The sequence below is a fragment of the Athene noctua genome, chromosome 4 (genome assembly GCF_965140245.1).
Source record: "Athene noctua chromosome 4, bAthNoc1.hap1.1, whole genome shotgun sequence".
NCBI lineage: Eukaryota > Metazoa > Chordata > Aves > Strigiformes > Strigidae > Athene > Athene noctua.
In genome coordinates this window covers 61,066,250-61,083,662 of record NC_134040.1, presented here as the reverse complement: position 1 = coordinate 61,083,662, position 17,413 = coordinate 61,066,250, and the positions used below count along the sequence as shown (strand labels likewise).

Here is a 17,413-nt window from a genome sequence, read left to right as displayed (position 1 = left end):
ACTGATACTTTTCCTCACGCTGCCCACCTAAAAACCGCTTCTCCGCCCAGCTTGACCCTCACTCCGCTGCAAAACGCTCCTCCTTGAGTTCATAATCTTAAACGTGAATTTAAGCCCCACACCCCCCAGTGCATCGGGCTTGCGCCCCGGCGGGGAGGGGGCCTCGGCAGGGCCTCGGCCTTTGCAGGAACTCGGCAGCGGCGGCCGCCTGCGCCCGCCCGGCCACCGCGGACCCGGCGCGGCCCTCTGGGCACCCGCTGCCCCCGACCCGGCCCCCAGCCCCCCCCCAAGCCGCAGCCGGGGCGGCCCGCCCTCCGCACACGGCGTGAGGGATGGCCGCATCACCGACAAATCCCTCCCACGGCTCCTTCTCCCCGGAGAACCCGGACAGGTGCGGGGCGGCGGGAACACAGAGGCACGGCCTCAGGCTCCCCCCAGCGCCGCGCCACCCCCCGGCCCGGCAGCCAGCCCCACCCCGGTCTCTCTAACAAAGGAGGCCCGCGGCCGCGGCGAGGGGCGGGAGGCGCCGCTCCCCGCGGGGACCCGCCCCTCAGCTCCCTCCTTCGCGGCCGGGGGCGCTGCCGCTGCCTCCTCCTCCTCCCCCCGCCCGTGGCTGCCCGCCCTTCCCGGCGGCGGCAGGGGCCGGGTGCCGCCGGGCGGGCGGGGTGTCTCCCAGGCGGCCTTGCCCGGATGTGCTACCCTGACTCATAGTCGCGCCGCACGCAGGCTCCGCGCTGCTGCCGCGCCCGCTCCGCGCACACGCCTTCCTCCGCGCCAGCGGAGAGGCTGCGGCGGCAGCAGCAGCAGCAGGAGAGAAAGGAGAAGGAGGAGGAGGAGGAGGCCGCGGCGGCACCATGGGTAAGTCGCCCCAGCGCCGCGCTGTGCAGCCCTCCAGAGGCCGCCGCCCCTCTTCCCCCGGAGGCCGCCGCCCGCTCGCCTCCGGCGGGCGGGGAGAGGCGACTGGTGCAACTTCCTCATCGGCCGCCTTCCTTCTCTCCGCGCCTTCGCCCGGGAGGAGGGTCGGGGGGCTCCGCCGAGCCCCCAGCCCCGGGCGCTGCCGTGGCCACTGCCCTTGCGGCGCAAAGTTTCGGCGGCTCCTGCGCTGCCGGCGGCCGGCCCCGCCTGCCGGCTCTGCCCCCGCTCGGGGCCGGGCTGGTCAGCCCCGCGGTGCTCCCGCACGGCGCTGGCCGTCCTGGGTGGGACTTCAGGTGCGGTAGAGGAAAGAAATTCCCCGAGTGCGAAGGGGGGTTCAGAGCGAGGAGTTATATAAGGCGCCCCCAGGACGCTTTCCCAGTTACTGTTTGCGTAATGGAGACAGTTGGGGTAATACGTTTAGGAGATTATTTTATAATCTCCCTCCATTGTTTGTGGAAGACACAGGGATCCTCGTGTTGCTCCGGCTTTTAGAAATTGCATTACTCATGCCTACAGATGCAGCCATATTACTTCTGACTTTATCTTAAGGTTGTAAATTAAGTAGTTTTACCCCGATCGCCACTTGACTGGAGCTTCCAACAATGTGAATCTAGGAAGTATAGCGTTTGATTTTTCTCTACAAAGTATTGACGGAATTTCTCCTGCCTTCTCCACCTCTTCCTCTTGCACAAACTACAGCTTTCCCAGTATTAAACAGCCACCACAAAACAGATTTTCCAGAAATCTGGCAGTGACGTAGGTTAGGGTGGGTACCCCAGAGGTGTGTGAGGAGTGCTCCCCTTGACCTGCCAGAGACCAGCCAACCTGTCAGATGTGGTGGTGGGATCTAGGTTGCGGATCTGGAAGGTAAGGACCTTTGATTCACAGCCAGTGTAAGGAGGTGGCAGTTCCTGAATTCAGCTCGGGGATTTGACATCAGCATTTCCCGTGGCCTTAGGTAAATCGGTAGTTTCTTTACAGATCACACACATCTTTCACTTTTAACTAGAAGTTTCCATGACAAGAGGCACTTGCAGTGCTTCAGTTTTTCTGATTGTGAAATGAGGATAAACACTTATTTAATTCCTTTAAAGCAACGGAGAACCTTTGGAGAAGAGTTTCAGCTAGAAGCTCTCAGGGTCAGGCATGAGGAAGAACTATCAGATTTTATCAGAATTGGGTAAAACTATAACAATGTAGTGAAGGTCTCTCTTTTCATGTGGGTGGAAAAGACAAGACACCGGGATTTAATTTGCATATGTTCATTCACAAAGTAGGACTGTTAATCTCATCATTCTGGTCAAAGTCTAGTTGTTGCTAACTCTGTTTTGTCTTCCAAAGATAAAAACTTCAGGGCATCAGCTAAAAGCTGTTCAGAAAAGCTGGTGCAGAGTGAGTGCAGCACTCCTTTTTAGATGAGACTATGCTTCAGTTGCAGGCAAGTTTGTAAACAGTTTGAGAATCTGCTACAGCTTGCTGTATAAGTAAGACTAGTTGTATTGTTTTCAGGAAGACAGAAATAATTTTCCTGTAGAATATATCAGCACCTGTCCATAATTGCTCAGAGAGATTGCTTGTGAAAATAGAGGAGCCTTTTTTTTTTTTTTCCCCTGCTCGCTTCCTCACATATCAGGGCCTGATTTCACTGTCTTTAAAACCAAGGCAAACTCTAAGTAGCCTCTGCAGGAATCTTGTTGCTCTAAGGAGCAAGTGGCAAAGAATGAAATCAGTTTCACCTTGGCTAATAATGACTTTCTATGTTTAAGCTCATACAATCAGTGTACTAGCTTTCCTCATTCAGCTTATAGTATTCTTTTTGGTAATGCATTGCATAAAATCTGAAAATCCTTAGAATTAAATCAGAGATTAATTTGTTCTATCATTCCATAAAACATGCTCAACAAAAAGCATTTGTAACAGAGACTGCAGTAATGTCCTATGGTTAAACGTATGGTCCGTTATTTATGAAGGCTGGTATGGTATTATCTGTTTTGTATACTAATGATATAAAATGGAAGCCCAAGCAGGTATATTCTAACTCCAGTCAAAAGATTTCTGTAATTAAAAAGACTTAATGTATACATGGGTCTGCATTATCTTTACTGTATAGACATATCTCTGCTGCCACTCTGGTTCCAAGTGTGTATTCCTCTGAAGACATGGCAGTTGTCTCTTCCCTATAGGACAGTGATTTCCTCTAATTAATGTCAGTTCTTTCTGAAATTATTATTTTTGATGCTTGCACTTATAGTTTTTAAAGTTGTGTCTGGGTACAGTTTAAACAGATATTAAACTTTTGGCTTCCAGAGGCAAGTTGCCTTAAGTACTCCTGGCAGTAGAGCACTTTGAATACTTGAGATTACATGTGTGCTGCCAGTAATTTACTTTTGTTTTTGTAAGAACAATTACAGGTTTTTACTTTTTGGTTGCTAATGCAATGCTTCACTTTCACAATGAGTGACCCCTTTCCCCAGTCAGTTCTTGTTTTTTAACCTTGAAAAACAGCTGATACACTTGTGCAAACAAACTGTATCCAAGAAAATCTTTCTGGTTTAGAGCAGTGGCTCCTGGAGGTTCTTGTAAGCAGGCTGCAGTTATTCCACAGATGTAAATTAATGAAGTAAAAATCAGGAACTTGGTTACATGTTGACTGCTCAACAGTAACCCACTGGCCCCAAAAGATGGAGAAACACCATGTATGAGAATTTGTATGCAGAGTGCAAATACAAATCACTTTTTTTTTTTTTATGGTGTGTATCTGTTTGAAGTGTTGACATTATGGTCAGTAATAGTGCAAGCTCACAGAAATATTCTTCCATTTGAGAGTACTGGTTTTGTTAGAGCGAAATGGAAAGCAGCCTCTGCTCTGAAGCTTAATACATGCTTAGTTGGGCAACAAACTGCAAAAGCAACATGCTAGACTCTTTTTACAATATCTAGCAGTAACAGTGCAATAACAAGATACATGAGGTACACAGGCTATAAGGTAGATGGATTTATTTAAGTACTGTCCATTTAGCTACACTGTTGTCAGAACAAAGATTTATATTGCCCCTCTCCTCCCACTATACTCAGTTTTCTCTCCCAGTTTCCCTGAAGAATTACCACGTGCAACTATGTATCAAGTTTTGGGGTCAGCCTGGTGGTTGTCAGACACCGAGTCCAAACCCAACCACGTGAGAATAGTTGTAACGAGCCGCACAGATGAGAAGTGCATCTAACAAGCCACTGCCTATCTCCAGGTCGTTGGTTCATGAAATAAAGGAGACTGGAGGGCATGAAGCTTCAGGCATGGCTGTGTGCAGTATTGCTTTTGGGAAGATAGGAATAAACCTGCCTGCTTTTTATTGAAGAATGTAGTTGGTAGCCTCAGACATGAGAGGAATGAAAGCTAATGAAAAAAGTCTTCCATCTTGAGAGCTGTTTTGCTAGTTTTCTTACAAGAGATGCAAGTCAATCCAATAAACTGTTTGGAGAAAAAACATATCAATTGCACAAAAAGATAATTTTTAATTCTTTTGAAGTTTTTGCTAAAACAATGGGACCCCTAACACCAACATATTAGTTCTAGCCAGCCAGAATACACCAGTTTAAACCAGTATAAAATGTTGTATTAGTATTTCCTAAAAACAAGACTGATTTTGGCAAAAGTCTTGTCTTTAAAACACAAACACAGAGGAAACTGCTTTTAGACTGTATTTCTTTTGCCTCAGTAATGTTCCTCGAAGTGTGCTTCTGAAGCAACCAGAGGTTAGGTTAGTTCTGACTGATCTTCCTTAATGAATACTGTTCCTGTGTTCAGGCCAATATTTGTGATCTTTTGTTATTATGTGAGACTAAAGCCAACCAATTTTGTCTTAGCTTTAGGTTAAAGGCTTCATTGACAAGTATGTTTCCTGAGAACAGAATATTCAGAGGTGGTTTCAGAAGTTTGTGAGAAACATCTGACTTTCTGTAGCATCAAAATAAAAGTGAAAAGAGAAGGGGCAAAAGAACAGTTGAAACCTGAAGGAAACAAAGCGGTCATAATGAAAATGAGAAAGCTACCAAGACAAGAATAGAAGGGAACAAAAATCCCTTAAGGGAAATGCATGGAGAGAGAGAGAAATACTAGAAGCAGAGAAAAGACAAGGATAATAGATGGATGAATGGAACAACGGAGGACAGAAACAGGAGAAAGAAATAAAGATCTTTACTCTGTGACCCCTCAAAAAAAAATATTGAGGAAATAGTTGTATATGAAATCAGATAATTTTTTTTTTTTTTGTAGTACCATTTGGCTGCTTCTGACAGTCCTTGTCAAGTAAGCTGATTTATTTCTGCAAGTTCTGAGAATTTAATTAATGTTAATTTTAATGTTAAAAAAGAGGGATTCACAGAGTCATAGAATGGTTTGGGTTGGAAGGGACCTTAAAGACCATCTAGTTCCACCCCCCCTGCCATGGGCAGGGACACCTTCCACTAGCCCAGGTTGCTCAAAGCCCCGTCCAGCCTGGCCTTGAACACTGCCGGGGAGGGGGCAGCCACAGCTTCTCTGGGCAACCTGTGCCAGTGCCTCACCAACCTCACAGTGAAGAATTTCTTCCTTATCTCTAATCTAAATCTACCCTCTTTCAATTTAAAACCATAATCTCTCATCCTATCCCTATACTCCCTGATGAAGAGTCCTTCCCTATCTTTCCTGTAGGACCTCTTTAAGTACTAGGAGGTTGCTGTAAGGTCTCCTGGAGCCTTCTCTTCTCCAGGCTGAATAACCCCAACTCTCTCAGCCTGTCCTCACAGGGGAGGTGCTCCAGCTCGAGCAGGTCCATGTCCTTCTTATGTTGGGGGCCCCAGAGCTGGACACAGGACTCCAGGTAAACATAAACTAGCATTTGTTCAGTAAAGAGGAAAATAATGTCATCACTGTTTGACAGGAGAGAAAGCTATGGAGATTTATCTATGGCATCTCTCAAGAATATTGGTTGTTATCCCTTCTTAACTCTGTCACAGGATGTAGTTCATGTTTTAGGATAACAAAGGGACATTAGACAGTGACCCAGTTACATAAGAGAAAATCCACTTTCCACTGGTGACTAGTCCACCTGGATCTGTTCACATGCTGTGTGTGGAAGAAAACAAGCATCCCTGCTGTCCTGATACTGTTTGAGGTGTTATGTTTCAGATTCTAACTTGTTTCCAGATTAAAATAGATTAGGAACTACATCTAAACTTCTGGAAATTAGGAGTCTTAAAATGTTGATGTGTGTTCTCCAGTTAATGGAGAAATTTTTTTAATGACGGTTTGAATTTTAATTAGATAAGGAGCTTTTCCTAGTAAGGGATTTTATAAGTAGCAGCTTTCACTGCAAAGACAATCTCCCAGGGCCTCTTTTTGTTAAATATGGTCCAGAAAATTGTTTCTATTTACAAATTTTAATATAATGTCAACTAAATGGAATTTGTTTTGGTAGAGTAAAATGCTAGTTAAAAGCCACAGACTTCTGAATGTTGAAGTTCCTTTTAGTGCAAAAAATAGCTGATGTGTATTGGAATTTACATGTGCTCCAGATATGCCTAATAGAATTTGTAAACTCTCTGAAGCAAATGGCTGTGGTTCAAGGAGCCTCAAAGCCGTGCACACAGCCTGGTGACATTTGTTCAGCCTGAGAGTTGGGTGTTTCTGGCTTAGAGAGCTTTGAAGTTGTGCAGAAACTCTGGTGTTCTCATACCATTCTTAAACTGTAGTTCAAATAGATTACAGAGTCAGCAGATATCCAGAACAATTTGTCAAATCTATAAACCAGATAACTGCTGTTCATTCAACTCCAGAGAGAGGACAGAATTTAGTGCAGGATGCTTTGGGACCTGCAAATAAATAAAGCATACCTTAGCTGTACAAGCGTAAGGGTGTGCTGGCAATGCATGTGTCTCAGAAATATCTCTGACTTGAAGAACTTTCAGATACAACTTCTTCATAAATTCCGATAAGAAATGTCAGAGAATGAATTTATGTGTGTGTCTGAAGTAGTTGAAATTCAAAATATGCATAAATTGAGACAATGTAGATGCCTGTACAATTTGTGTTAAAATTTACATTTTAAAATAAATGAAGGGCTTTCATGCTTTGCATATCTAGGGTAGACACAAACCTTATAAAAATCACATTTACACATTTAAAAATCAGGCTAAATAAAAAACCCCACTCTTCTGCAAAGGAAATATTTTAAGTGATCCATTTCAATATTAGGTCCCATTTTCTTCATATTTCACAGCTCTTACAAGCTTATCGCTTCCTAGTTATGTATTATACAAACATCCAAGGCATAAGTCAATTCTGAGCTTTTATTGAAACACTGAGCTATTCATTGTGTTAGTAATAGCTCAGGGAGATTTATGAAAGTTAATCAGTGCTGTCTAAGTTCATCAGGTGGTTCCATCCATTGATACTTGCCAGTCTGATGGACACAATTTTGAAGAAAGACGAAAAATTTATGTATAATTTAATTTTTTTGTTGACCTTCCCTATCAGTTCATTCAGATTTGACAAGTCACTTCAGTATCTGATTAGATCCAGTTAAGCAAGTGCTTAAATTCACATGGTGAATAGCGGCCTTTCAAGCTTACTGCCTGTGCAGTGCAAATGAACTTGGGAGTAAGACTGTACAGAGAGTAATACGGAAATTATAAGAGAGAGTTGAAGACTGAGTGAGAGGACTGAGATTCATGGGGGAGAGCAGCTGAACAGTATAGGGTAAATGACATGATGCAAATTGAACAAAACCTCAGAGAAACTTGTCAGGGTTGCCAGTGAGTCTGTGGGGAACCGGCCTGTGCTTGGGAGACCTAGAGAGGTAACAGCTTAGCATCTCTTGGTAGTCTTGAGTTTGAGTATCCACTGTCAGCTGCCTGTGTATATTTATGGTCTTCCGAGCATACTGATAGGGGAGCATCAGGGCACAAAACCTGCAGTTGAAAACCCCATCCTTATCGGATTCTTCACTTTTCAGTAAATGTCTTTACCTCTAAAATACACCAGCCCCCCCAAAAAAAACCATATACAACAGAATATTCATCCTTCTCTCATCCTATCTTCTATACAGTAGAGGTCTACAGTTGGAAGAGAACTCTGTCATACCCAGCACTTTATAAACTCCGTTCTACCCCTTTTGCACTTAATTATATCCAGACTGGAAACTAAAATTGCATTGTACTGTATGGATTCATTCTGTCACAGTGTTTTGTGGATGAAAGCTGAAAATTCTGCTAGCCTAACTATTTAACATAAATATAAAAATACATAAAACATGACCACCTGCAAGCCTTTATTGTCTCTAGGTCAAGGGGAGTGTTTGGCTGGGGAGGTCTGCATGTTGCTGAGGGTACCTGCTCTCAGGCAGCTAAGAACTCCTCTTGGGAGCATATTTAGAAGCACTTCCTGTCTTTGATATTGGGTATGACAGTCCAGTGACTTAAATTAATGGGACTATTTTAACATTTCTATCCTTAAATGCAACCTTACAAGTACATGCCACTATTTACAGGGCCAGTAGCACACCTCTGCCCTTCTCTAGCCTTGCCAAGTTCATTCTCCTATCCCTTCTCTGTGGAGAAATCCCATCGTGCTCATAGTCGACAGCACCCGGTACCCTGCAGGCATAACTTGAGTTCAGTACTGCCAAATAGCTACTTGTGCTACGTAAAAGCTTTGGAATGATTTCCTTAAATCAAAATGCTGTTTTATCTTGACAGCATGAACAAAGCATGAGAAGAGAAAAGGGTTTTAAAACCAAAGCAGCAGTGTACACATCTTTCTTATCTAAATCTTCCCTGTCCACAGAATGTTTAACTTACCCCTCTCAGGCCTCTGGAGGAACTGACTGAAGTCAGTCTTCTGAGTCCAGTGTACTTGGTAATAGCATCTTACTATTTGTGACCTCTTCCTTCAGCAGCCTTCCAATGTGCACACTGGAAGTCACTGGATTGCTGGTCATGTTAGGACCCTGTTGTACAAATACCTAAGACACCCTTCCTGAACTTCAGTGAGTAATTTACAAGGAAATGCAGTGAGTGAATATGACCATCAAGAGGAGTGGCAGCAGTAATGAACAGTTAAGAGGTATTCCCACACTTACCTTTCTCTTTTTCTTTTTTTCCCCTTTCCCCTAAGTAACTAGTAGCCATTATTTTTCCTCCTTCTTCTCCATGCTTATGTACTGAACTAATTTTAGGATCAGGATGTTGTTCTATGGGGGGGAAAAAAAGGCCAACCACAACAAAACACTGGTCTGTGAACACATTAATTGTAAAAATGTCTGGTATGATTAAATTAATTTTGAAATCCATTAATATGCTTTACACAAATACATTTGTTCTCATCCTGCAATACCTGTTGGGCAGTCCCTTTTCTTACTTGGTTCTCCATGAAACTCGGGGAGAATATATAGACGTGCTGGCTCCTGCCATATGGAATTAGGGGAAAAGCAGGGAAGTGTTGGTGATTGAGGGAAAGAGATGGAACGTGTACATAAAGGATTGCTGGAGCCAAGCAGGTTCAGGGTTTTGTTTCGGGGTTTTTTAAATCTTGACAATAAAAATTCCATGACCCATTTACAACAAGATAGTGCTTCAATCCAATCAAAGATACTAATCAATGCATTTTGCTGCAGCAGTGCCCAAGATACAGTGTGGACTTTCCAGGCAAAAACCACATCTCTATCTGATGTTACTATGTACTTACTTTCTTCAAGTCTTTTTTATTTTGTTTAAGAATCCTTTCTTATTCTTTGTACTTGCCCAGTTTTCTATAACGTCTTCTTTCTCGCTACCTCCTTCAGTTATCTGTTCTTTCCTGTCTTTCCTCCCATCTCCCACTCTCTCATCTATGGTTCTGTCTTTATTAATTAAATATCTGACAGTTTCTTCTATCATTTACCCTTTCCACTATCTTTGTTAGGGAAAGAATTGAAGAACTGGTGCTCCACTTTCTAATTTCAAGAACTGGAGTGATTTTTTTTTTCCCATCTCTTCAGTTAAATATCAGTTATTTGCAACCAGTTTAAAATCATGCTTCTGTTTTGCCTAATGTACTTCTACAATAAGTGAGAATATATGAAAGAATGTTTCTTGTAGGAATGAAATCGTACAAAATTGGGCCTTATTCATGTAAATGCTATTTATGCAGCATTCTTGTACCCACACAAAGCCCACACTGAAGTCATTGGGATCCTGCTTTTCTGACTCAGCTGTAGTAGAGCTTGAACTCTCCTGTTTTGGTGAAACCATGTAGAATGGCATGCATCACCTCATCCTTTCAAGATGTAGTAATATTGGCTCTCCAATTTATACAGTTGGGGGAAAAATGAGACAGTGGACTGATTTTGACCACCAGAAGCACTGCTTAAATGTCTTTTATTTATAGGCATGATGCTATATTAACACATAGCATCTGAAGGAACTTGCCAAATAAAGAAAGAGCCATATCCTATGATAAAGAAGATGATTTGGTGAACTTGATTTTTCTTAAAAATGGATGGAATTATATAGTTTATATAATTTGTTAGATAAAAGAAGAAACCAGATTAACATGGATCATCATATCAGAACATCCTCCTGTAAAAGCAATAGTAAGCACTGTATCATAAGCTATTAATATACATAGTGGCCTTTGTTCTATCTTGTAGCAGCATAGGGAAAAAGAATTATGTTTTCAGAAATCTGTTTCAGAAACTCACTTTGTAGCTGTTAGATGATGGCTTTTGATGCTTTCTGATATTACCAGAAAATGTTAGGAATCCCTCTTTGCAAGACTGCTACACATTATGCTTCTAATGACACATATATTAGAGTGTGGACACTTAATGTTCTGAAGGCAAGAATGGTAGAGAGAAACAAAAAGCAATTCAGTACACATCTTGAGACTGCATCTTCATCACAGAAATTATCTGAAGTGCTTGTTTATCTTTATGAAGGCCATAACTTCTCCCTTTATGAGGCAGGTGAAGGCATCACTTCTTTTTTGGCTGTTGAGAACAAGGTAGAATTTAAGACTTCTTATACAGTCTCTAGAAGAGACTGGAAGAGTTTTCTTGTGAACATAAAATTTGAGTTCAGTTCATGTACCAGTTTGAAACAGATGGCTGTAGAGAGAAATGCCCTAGATAATACAGCACTTCATGTTAGCAAGGGGTGGCCCTTTTTACTTTTTCTTTAAATTGATAATAAATGGTCCTTATGATAAAAAGCAACAGCTGTGGACTACTGGATTCGTTTCAGTCAACATAGCTCTTCCAATTCAGAACAGTTTTCTGTACTACAGTAATCACAACAGCAAGGTGTTCCTTGAAAGCCAGCAGACTTAGCAACTATTTAAACTAAACCTGATTTCTTTTCTAAAATCAGAAATGGTCATCAACAAAACAGCATTTTTGCTGTACATAAAGAACTTGCTGAATTTTTTGAAAGCAGCTTAATAGGCACATTTTACAAAATGACTTAATCTTTGTCAGGTTTTTTGAAACACAGGCTTTTCTTATGACCCTTTTTACGTCTTAAAAAAGAAAGAGAAGAGCCTATTAATTTTTTGCACATTACCAGAAATGTAATTCTTACAATCAGAAATATGCTGAGGAGCCTACTTGCAGATTAAGGTTAGACTCTGTTTGGACAGAGAGAGATGTAACTCTGAGATCAAGGATTAGATATCAACCTTGAAAATTCAGGAATTCTTGCAAGCTACTGATTTTTATTTTTTTTTTCCTTCCTCCTCCCCAGACTCATGTGCTTCTTGCAAAAACGGCCATTGTAACAAAACAGGCCTAATCTGATTTTGGTCACAATTTGGAATGAAAATATTTTTGGTTTAAAACTTATTTGTTGGCCTCTCAAAGAACAATCAGACTAGATCTTTTGATGGCCACTATGGTTATTGTATTTGTGTAACAGTAAAAGATTCTGCACTTCTTAGGCTTTGATCATGTAGGATGTGTGGGACATTGGTGTTATTTTCTAACACCTTCAGAGGGTCAGTGCAAGTTTAGAAACCAAATTCTGCTTGTTTACGTGAGCATACTATTCTGTTCTGTATTTGTGAAACTAATTTATCTCCAGAATTCAGCATATCATTTGAATCTTTTAATTCTAGAGGTTTCTGCTGCTTCATCTAATGAAATCTAAAGGTAATGTAAAACCATCTGACAAGAAAATCTGGTTGCTTTGACATGAAAGATCTGCATGCTCAACACAGAGCTTATAGAGAGGCATTAATTTAATAGAAGTAAAACTTAATTTAGTGCTGAGATATTACTCCTTTAAACTGAATATCGCAAGCTCTATCAAATGACAGGTTTAAGTGTGTGTTGTAGTTTTAAATGACGCTGTATTGCAGTGCTTTAAGTGACCTGGTTGCAGAGCATTTAGAAAAGGTAATCTGTTGAAACCAGCTTTGCTGCTGAAGCCTCTGTGTAGTCAGATTATGGCCTCAGTTCCCCATTGCCCTGTATTATGCATAAAGTGACTGCAAATTTTATTTAAGATGGTAATTGGGCCCAAATTGTAGCTTTTATATTCTGCCTGGGCATAAATGACCATAGGATAATAGGTAATAAAGTGATGGGTAATAAAATGATGCCCATGGTGCTTTCATATTTGAGATGACTTGAAGAAGTCTCATTTTTAAATACTTATCATGGTTTAGTAGAATTAATGGTTTTAAGGTCTGCATACAGTTTTGAGGCTGCAGTGACTCACAGCTGTGGAAGGCAGAAAAAGCTGCAGATGTTTGATACACTGGAGAATTTACAGCACAAGGGAAATGGGAGTTGTATTCTCAAAAGACTAGTCAATTCAGTGTATCATGATGTTAGACACAGATGAGGAAATCTGACTTCTCATGCATTAGAGAGAAAAGGTAGATGTGCTGGCCATGGATGACAGACAGTTACTGAAAAGATAGGAGCACTGAGCTCTATCATTTAAAAAAACCTCTTCAGAGGGATCTATAAACATTAATTCATCTAAACAGTCTTCTAAGTGAGAGAGAGGAGATAGCATTATGTTTAACTACATGAAAAGTGAAGCTGGGAAATAAAACCAAACTCAGATTTAGCCCTCACCTCCCCCAACCTATTTATTTTAAAAAGTGACAAGACTAAGACAGCAGACTGTAAAAAGGTGTCTTCTGCTCTACTCTCATTCTCGTGTAGGATTTAAAGTTAATGTATCACAGAAGGCTGCTATTGGCCCAGATAAGGAAATAGGAAATAAGTGAAAACTAGATTTTTACCTTGAACTATGAAACATGAAATTAAACACGTAGTCTAACAAATGAAAGGCACACTGTGCAAAAAAGATACTGGTTTGATATATGTGAAAACATTTGCTCCTAAAATGTGGGTTTCTAGTGTGACACTGCATTTCCTTTGTGGTACTTATGTTCTGTTTGTGTCACATACACTTGTCATCTCACAAATTTTGAGATTTTTAACCAGATTTTACATTTTTAATCCTTTTTTATTTTCGGAGAGAGAAATAATTTTTCCTCAGTATTAAAATATTGCTGCAAAAAGCAAGCCTCATTCCAGCTCTGTTTGCATTTACAACTGAAGACCACAGGTGAAAGGGAGTCCACCTTATCTGCTCTTCAAAGTTGTGCTCAGATCCCTCTGGAATAACACAAACGACTTACCAAAGGAAGATAATTTTGCATCATACTTGACATGTTGCTTTTTACCAATAGTAAGACTTAGTCTTCATGATATTTTACAGTCACAGTCTGTCTTCTTACATGTGTAATTCAAGCAGTACCTAAAATACATATACTGTTGAGTAAATACAAGACATTAATGCAACAATAAAAATTAACATTATGTTAGCAAGAGAAAGGAAATAATTTTATACATACAAAGGAGTCCTCTGTGTTTGAGGATCTTTCTTCTTGAGCCCCAAAATGCTACATGTTTTGTAGAACAAAAGGGTACTTACCTGTTTGGAAAGAAAAGGAAAAGATTTGTTACATAAGAGTTAGATAGGACGAATAGTCAGATCGGGATTTTTCCAATCTGTGCTTTGCTAATTTTTAGTAGGACCAAGCAGTTACATTTCCGTTGCACAGAAAGACTTTAGCGTACCTGTAATAAGCATGTCCTATTTGCAGGCACTGTAGTAAGTCCTGTGGTAGAAACAGTAGAGGTGTTTTGAGCTGAAATTTGAACAGATTCATAGAATCATAGAAATACACGATTGTCGTTTGGAAGGATTTTGAAGCAGGAATGTTGACAGCACTAGAACCAGGTCAGCTATGACTTTGTCTAGACACTACTTGCAGCCTATGTAGTCTTTGTAACATCCCTCAGGGAGCTGCAGGCCTCCCTTTGCCAGACTAAAGAAGCCCTCAACTTCCCTTTACATGCCATATAGTGCGTGTCTATGTTGGTAGTCCTGACATAGACTCCAGTTTTTCAGTAGTGTTCTTGATCTGGGACACACAGAACTACACAGAGAATTTTGGGACACACAAATCCTTGCCAGGCATCAAGCAGAGCCTTGATCTGCTGGCCACGCTCCTAATATAACCAATATACAGTTTGCTTTATTTACCTTGAGAGCACGCTGCTGCCTCATGTTTTACTTGGCATCCACTGTAACCCCCGGGTCTTTTTAACAGTTTGTTCCCAGCCTGCATTGACGCTTGGGGTTATTCTGCCTTACCTGCACAACTTGGTGCTTATCCTTGTTGAACTTCCTGAGACTTCTGTTGATACAGTCCCCAAGTTTCTGAAAGGTGCCTCTGGATTGCTATTTGGTATGCCAGGCGTTCCCCCAAATTTAATGCTTTCTGCAAAAGATTACAAATGCATATCTACCTTCAGGCTATAATGGTTTCAAACACAAACTGCATACTCAAAATCTGCAGTTTAACTGGTCCATGTAGGGCTGTGTAGATTCACATTTGACTACTTGATAGTAAGTAAAGCAATGATAGACACTTCATATCTGTGACTCGAGAAAAACTAAAAAGGTCTGTATACTGGAACAAATGTCTAGGACTGTTTGTTAGATTAGCATTTGCAGTTGCAGGTGAACATGAGTTACTGGCAATCATTTAATGGAATTGAATAGAGGATGGCAAACCTTAATTTGTACACACCAACACACTTCAATCTACAGAATCACACTGATGATTAAATATGGATTCTCAGGTGTAGCCTAAATGGGATTTCAGCTTTGTCTGTGCTACATTACTTAGCTGATGAGAAATGCATTGAGATTGACTTGCAGGAGCAATTAATGGGAAACCATTCGGTCTGGATCTCCCAGTCATTCTCATGAGAGCCCTACTGAACATGCCATAGGTCCCACCTTGTCTACACGTCCAGTTTCTTTTCCAGCTAAGCAAGGGACAGTGCATATGCTGAACCTTCTCTCACACAGAGTATGATGAGCCAGAACACTTAGATGCTCTGCCGAGTCCCCCAGTTTAGTCATAGCCACAATCTGTCATGGCCCGTATCTGACTTAACTATAGAGGTAAAAGCCCCTACCTAAATTAGGTTCATTTATCCCAAGACACTGTACTTTTACTTGTATAAATTATTTTTTTTCAGCTTCAGTAATAATTTTTTATCATCCTGGAGCAAAAGGAAGCTTTTCCAAGAGAGATGAGTCTCCACTAGCACAATTATTTGGTAGCATCTGCCACTATTTTTATCCCTCTAGAGCACTTATGGTGTAGACCTGAAATAGGGTCATCAAAACTTCTCAACTAGATCTGTGAATAATTCCTTTTGACAGAGGCATTTAATACTTCTTTAGTGGGACATAACTGTACTGTTTTTCAAGGGCTTATCACAGTGGATCCTACTCACAGGAAAGACAAACTTGAGTATAAAAGGGTGGCAATGCACAGACATGTATTTCCTGGGATTTTTTTAGATTCTTCAGTGCTAGTAGAGTCTGTCAGTGTTCTCCCTCTGGGCCTTCCTGTAATCTTTTCCTTAGAGGAGTCCAGCTCTGATTACACATGGAAAGTGCTGACATAGAATAGGGGAGTGCTTAGTCTAAGGCAACCTGACATCTAGATGAGATATAGAAGGAGCTATGCATGTCCTGTCATCTGCTGGATTTATAGGGCATTTGAAATTACCAACAGTTATCAAACTACTACTTGTGCATAGCTGCCTATTTTAGTGGGACATAAGGAAGGAGAAAGACTTCTTTTTATCTTGTGCTTTGTGCTTGTAGTTGAAACATTAGCAGTTTTCCTGACAAATATTGCTTTAAGGATCAATTGCTGACCGTATTAATTAATATTACTTCAATAACATTCCATATGAGGTTTTTGTGTGTTAATAAAATGGAGAGGAAGGATATTAAACTTGATAATGCTTTTGAAAATTTTTATTCTTACATGCACTTTCTGGAAGTGAATGGAATATGGCCAGCAACAAACCTGCACTGATCTATGCTTGCTGATACAGAAGCATCCTAGTCTTTTCTTCATTTAATTAAAATCTCAGCATATCAACAGCAGTTAAAATTGACAGCATCATTTGGCTTGTGCATAATCCACACATTTACTCCATGAAATTTGTCTCTAAACTTTACCCCTGTAATGTGGGACAACTTCTGAACTATTCTTTTCTCTATTTTCCCTCCCTTTCGCTTTCAAGAGACCAATTATAATTGAGAAAATAAAGTTTCAGAAAAACATAATTGGAAAACTTAATAGGAAAGATTTATTCCTCAACTGTGGTCCCTTTGTGGCTGGTATCTGTGGGAGTTATATATGCTGACCAAAAGGAATTGCCTTGGCACACACACTATAAACCTACGCTATAGAGAGGACTGTGCTGTTCCTCAATGTTTGTGCAAGATGCCTAGAGAAGGATGGGCTAGGGCACATTGTTGGAGTTTTTCAGACTATTGACATAATGTTGCAAAGATTCTTTGTGTCTCTTGACTGTCAAAGCAGTCCATAAATAACTGCTCAGTGCACTCAGTTGTGCTAAGGGCTGCAGCATCCTTGTTACATGCAGGAGCTGGTCAGGAAATCATGTCTCAGAAAATCATGCTGGGTTTTGACTTCTCTGCATCTCTGCCTTCTGAGTATCACTGCATCTTTCAGCCCTAACGGCAAAAGGACTGTCAGTCGATCAGTAGCTCAGTCCTTCTAAGAGTCTGTCTGTGTTGGCTAGTTTACTGACATTATAGACCAGTGTAAACACAACTGCAGTTAACAGTGAGAAATTCTCTGAAACAGTGATTGAAAGTGGCATAAAATAACTAAAATTAATATCCTGAAATACTTACTGATTTGCTGCAGTGGAAGTTTATCTGTAGACACATGGTTGGAGACAGACTACTTTACACATATGCTCTGGATTTTGGGTGCTGGCATTCAGAAACCTGAGCTAGGAGTTTTGTCTCTAAATAAACCGTGCCTGCCGAGTTCAGAGTAGGATCAGCTACAGAGCTCAGCAGGAAATCACCCATAATTAATATGCATACTATTTTCTAATCA

At 41.1% G+C, this 17,413-nt stretch overlaps 1 protein-coding gene across 5 annotated transcripts in view; it reads left to right on the top strand.

Annotated features, from left to right (window-relative positions):
• Positions 1-585: 585 nt before the first annotated feature.
• RAP1GDS1 (Rap1 GTPase-GDP dissociation stimulator 1) overlaps positions 586-17,413 on the top strand; it is a 102,157-nt gene continuing 85,329 nt past the window's right edge. For 2 of the 5 annotated variants that reach the window (XM_074905539.1, XM_074905538.1), the window contains exons 1-2: positions 586-858; positions 8,844-9,013. In XM_074905539.1, the coding sequence (XP_074761640.1) occupies positions 8,971-9,013 (43 nt within the window). In that variant the 5' untranslated portion in view covers positions 586-858; positions 8,844-8,970. The remainder of the gene's footprint in view (positions 859-8,843; positions 9,014-17,413) is intronic. The other 3 variants (XM_074905541.1, XM_074905540.1, XM_074905543.1) reach the window with 2 other exon arrangements.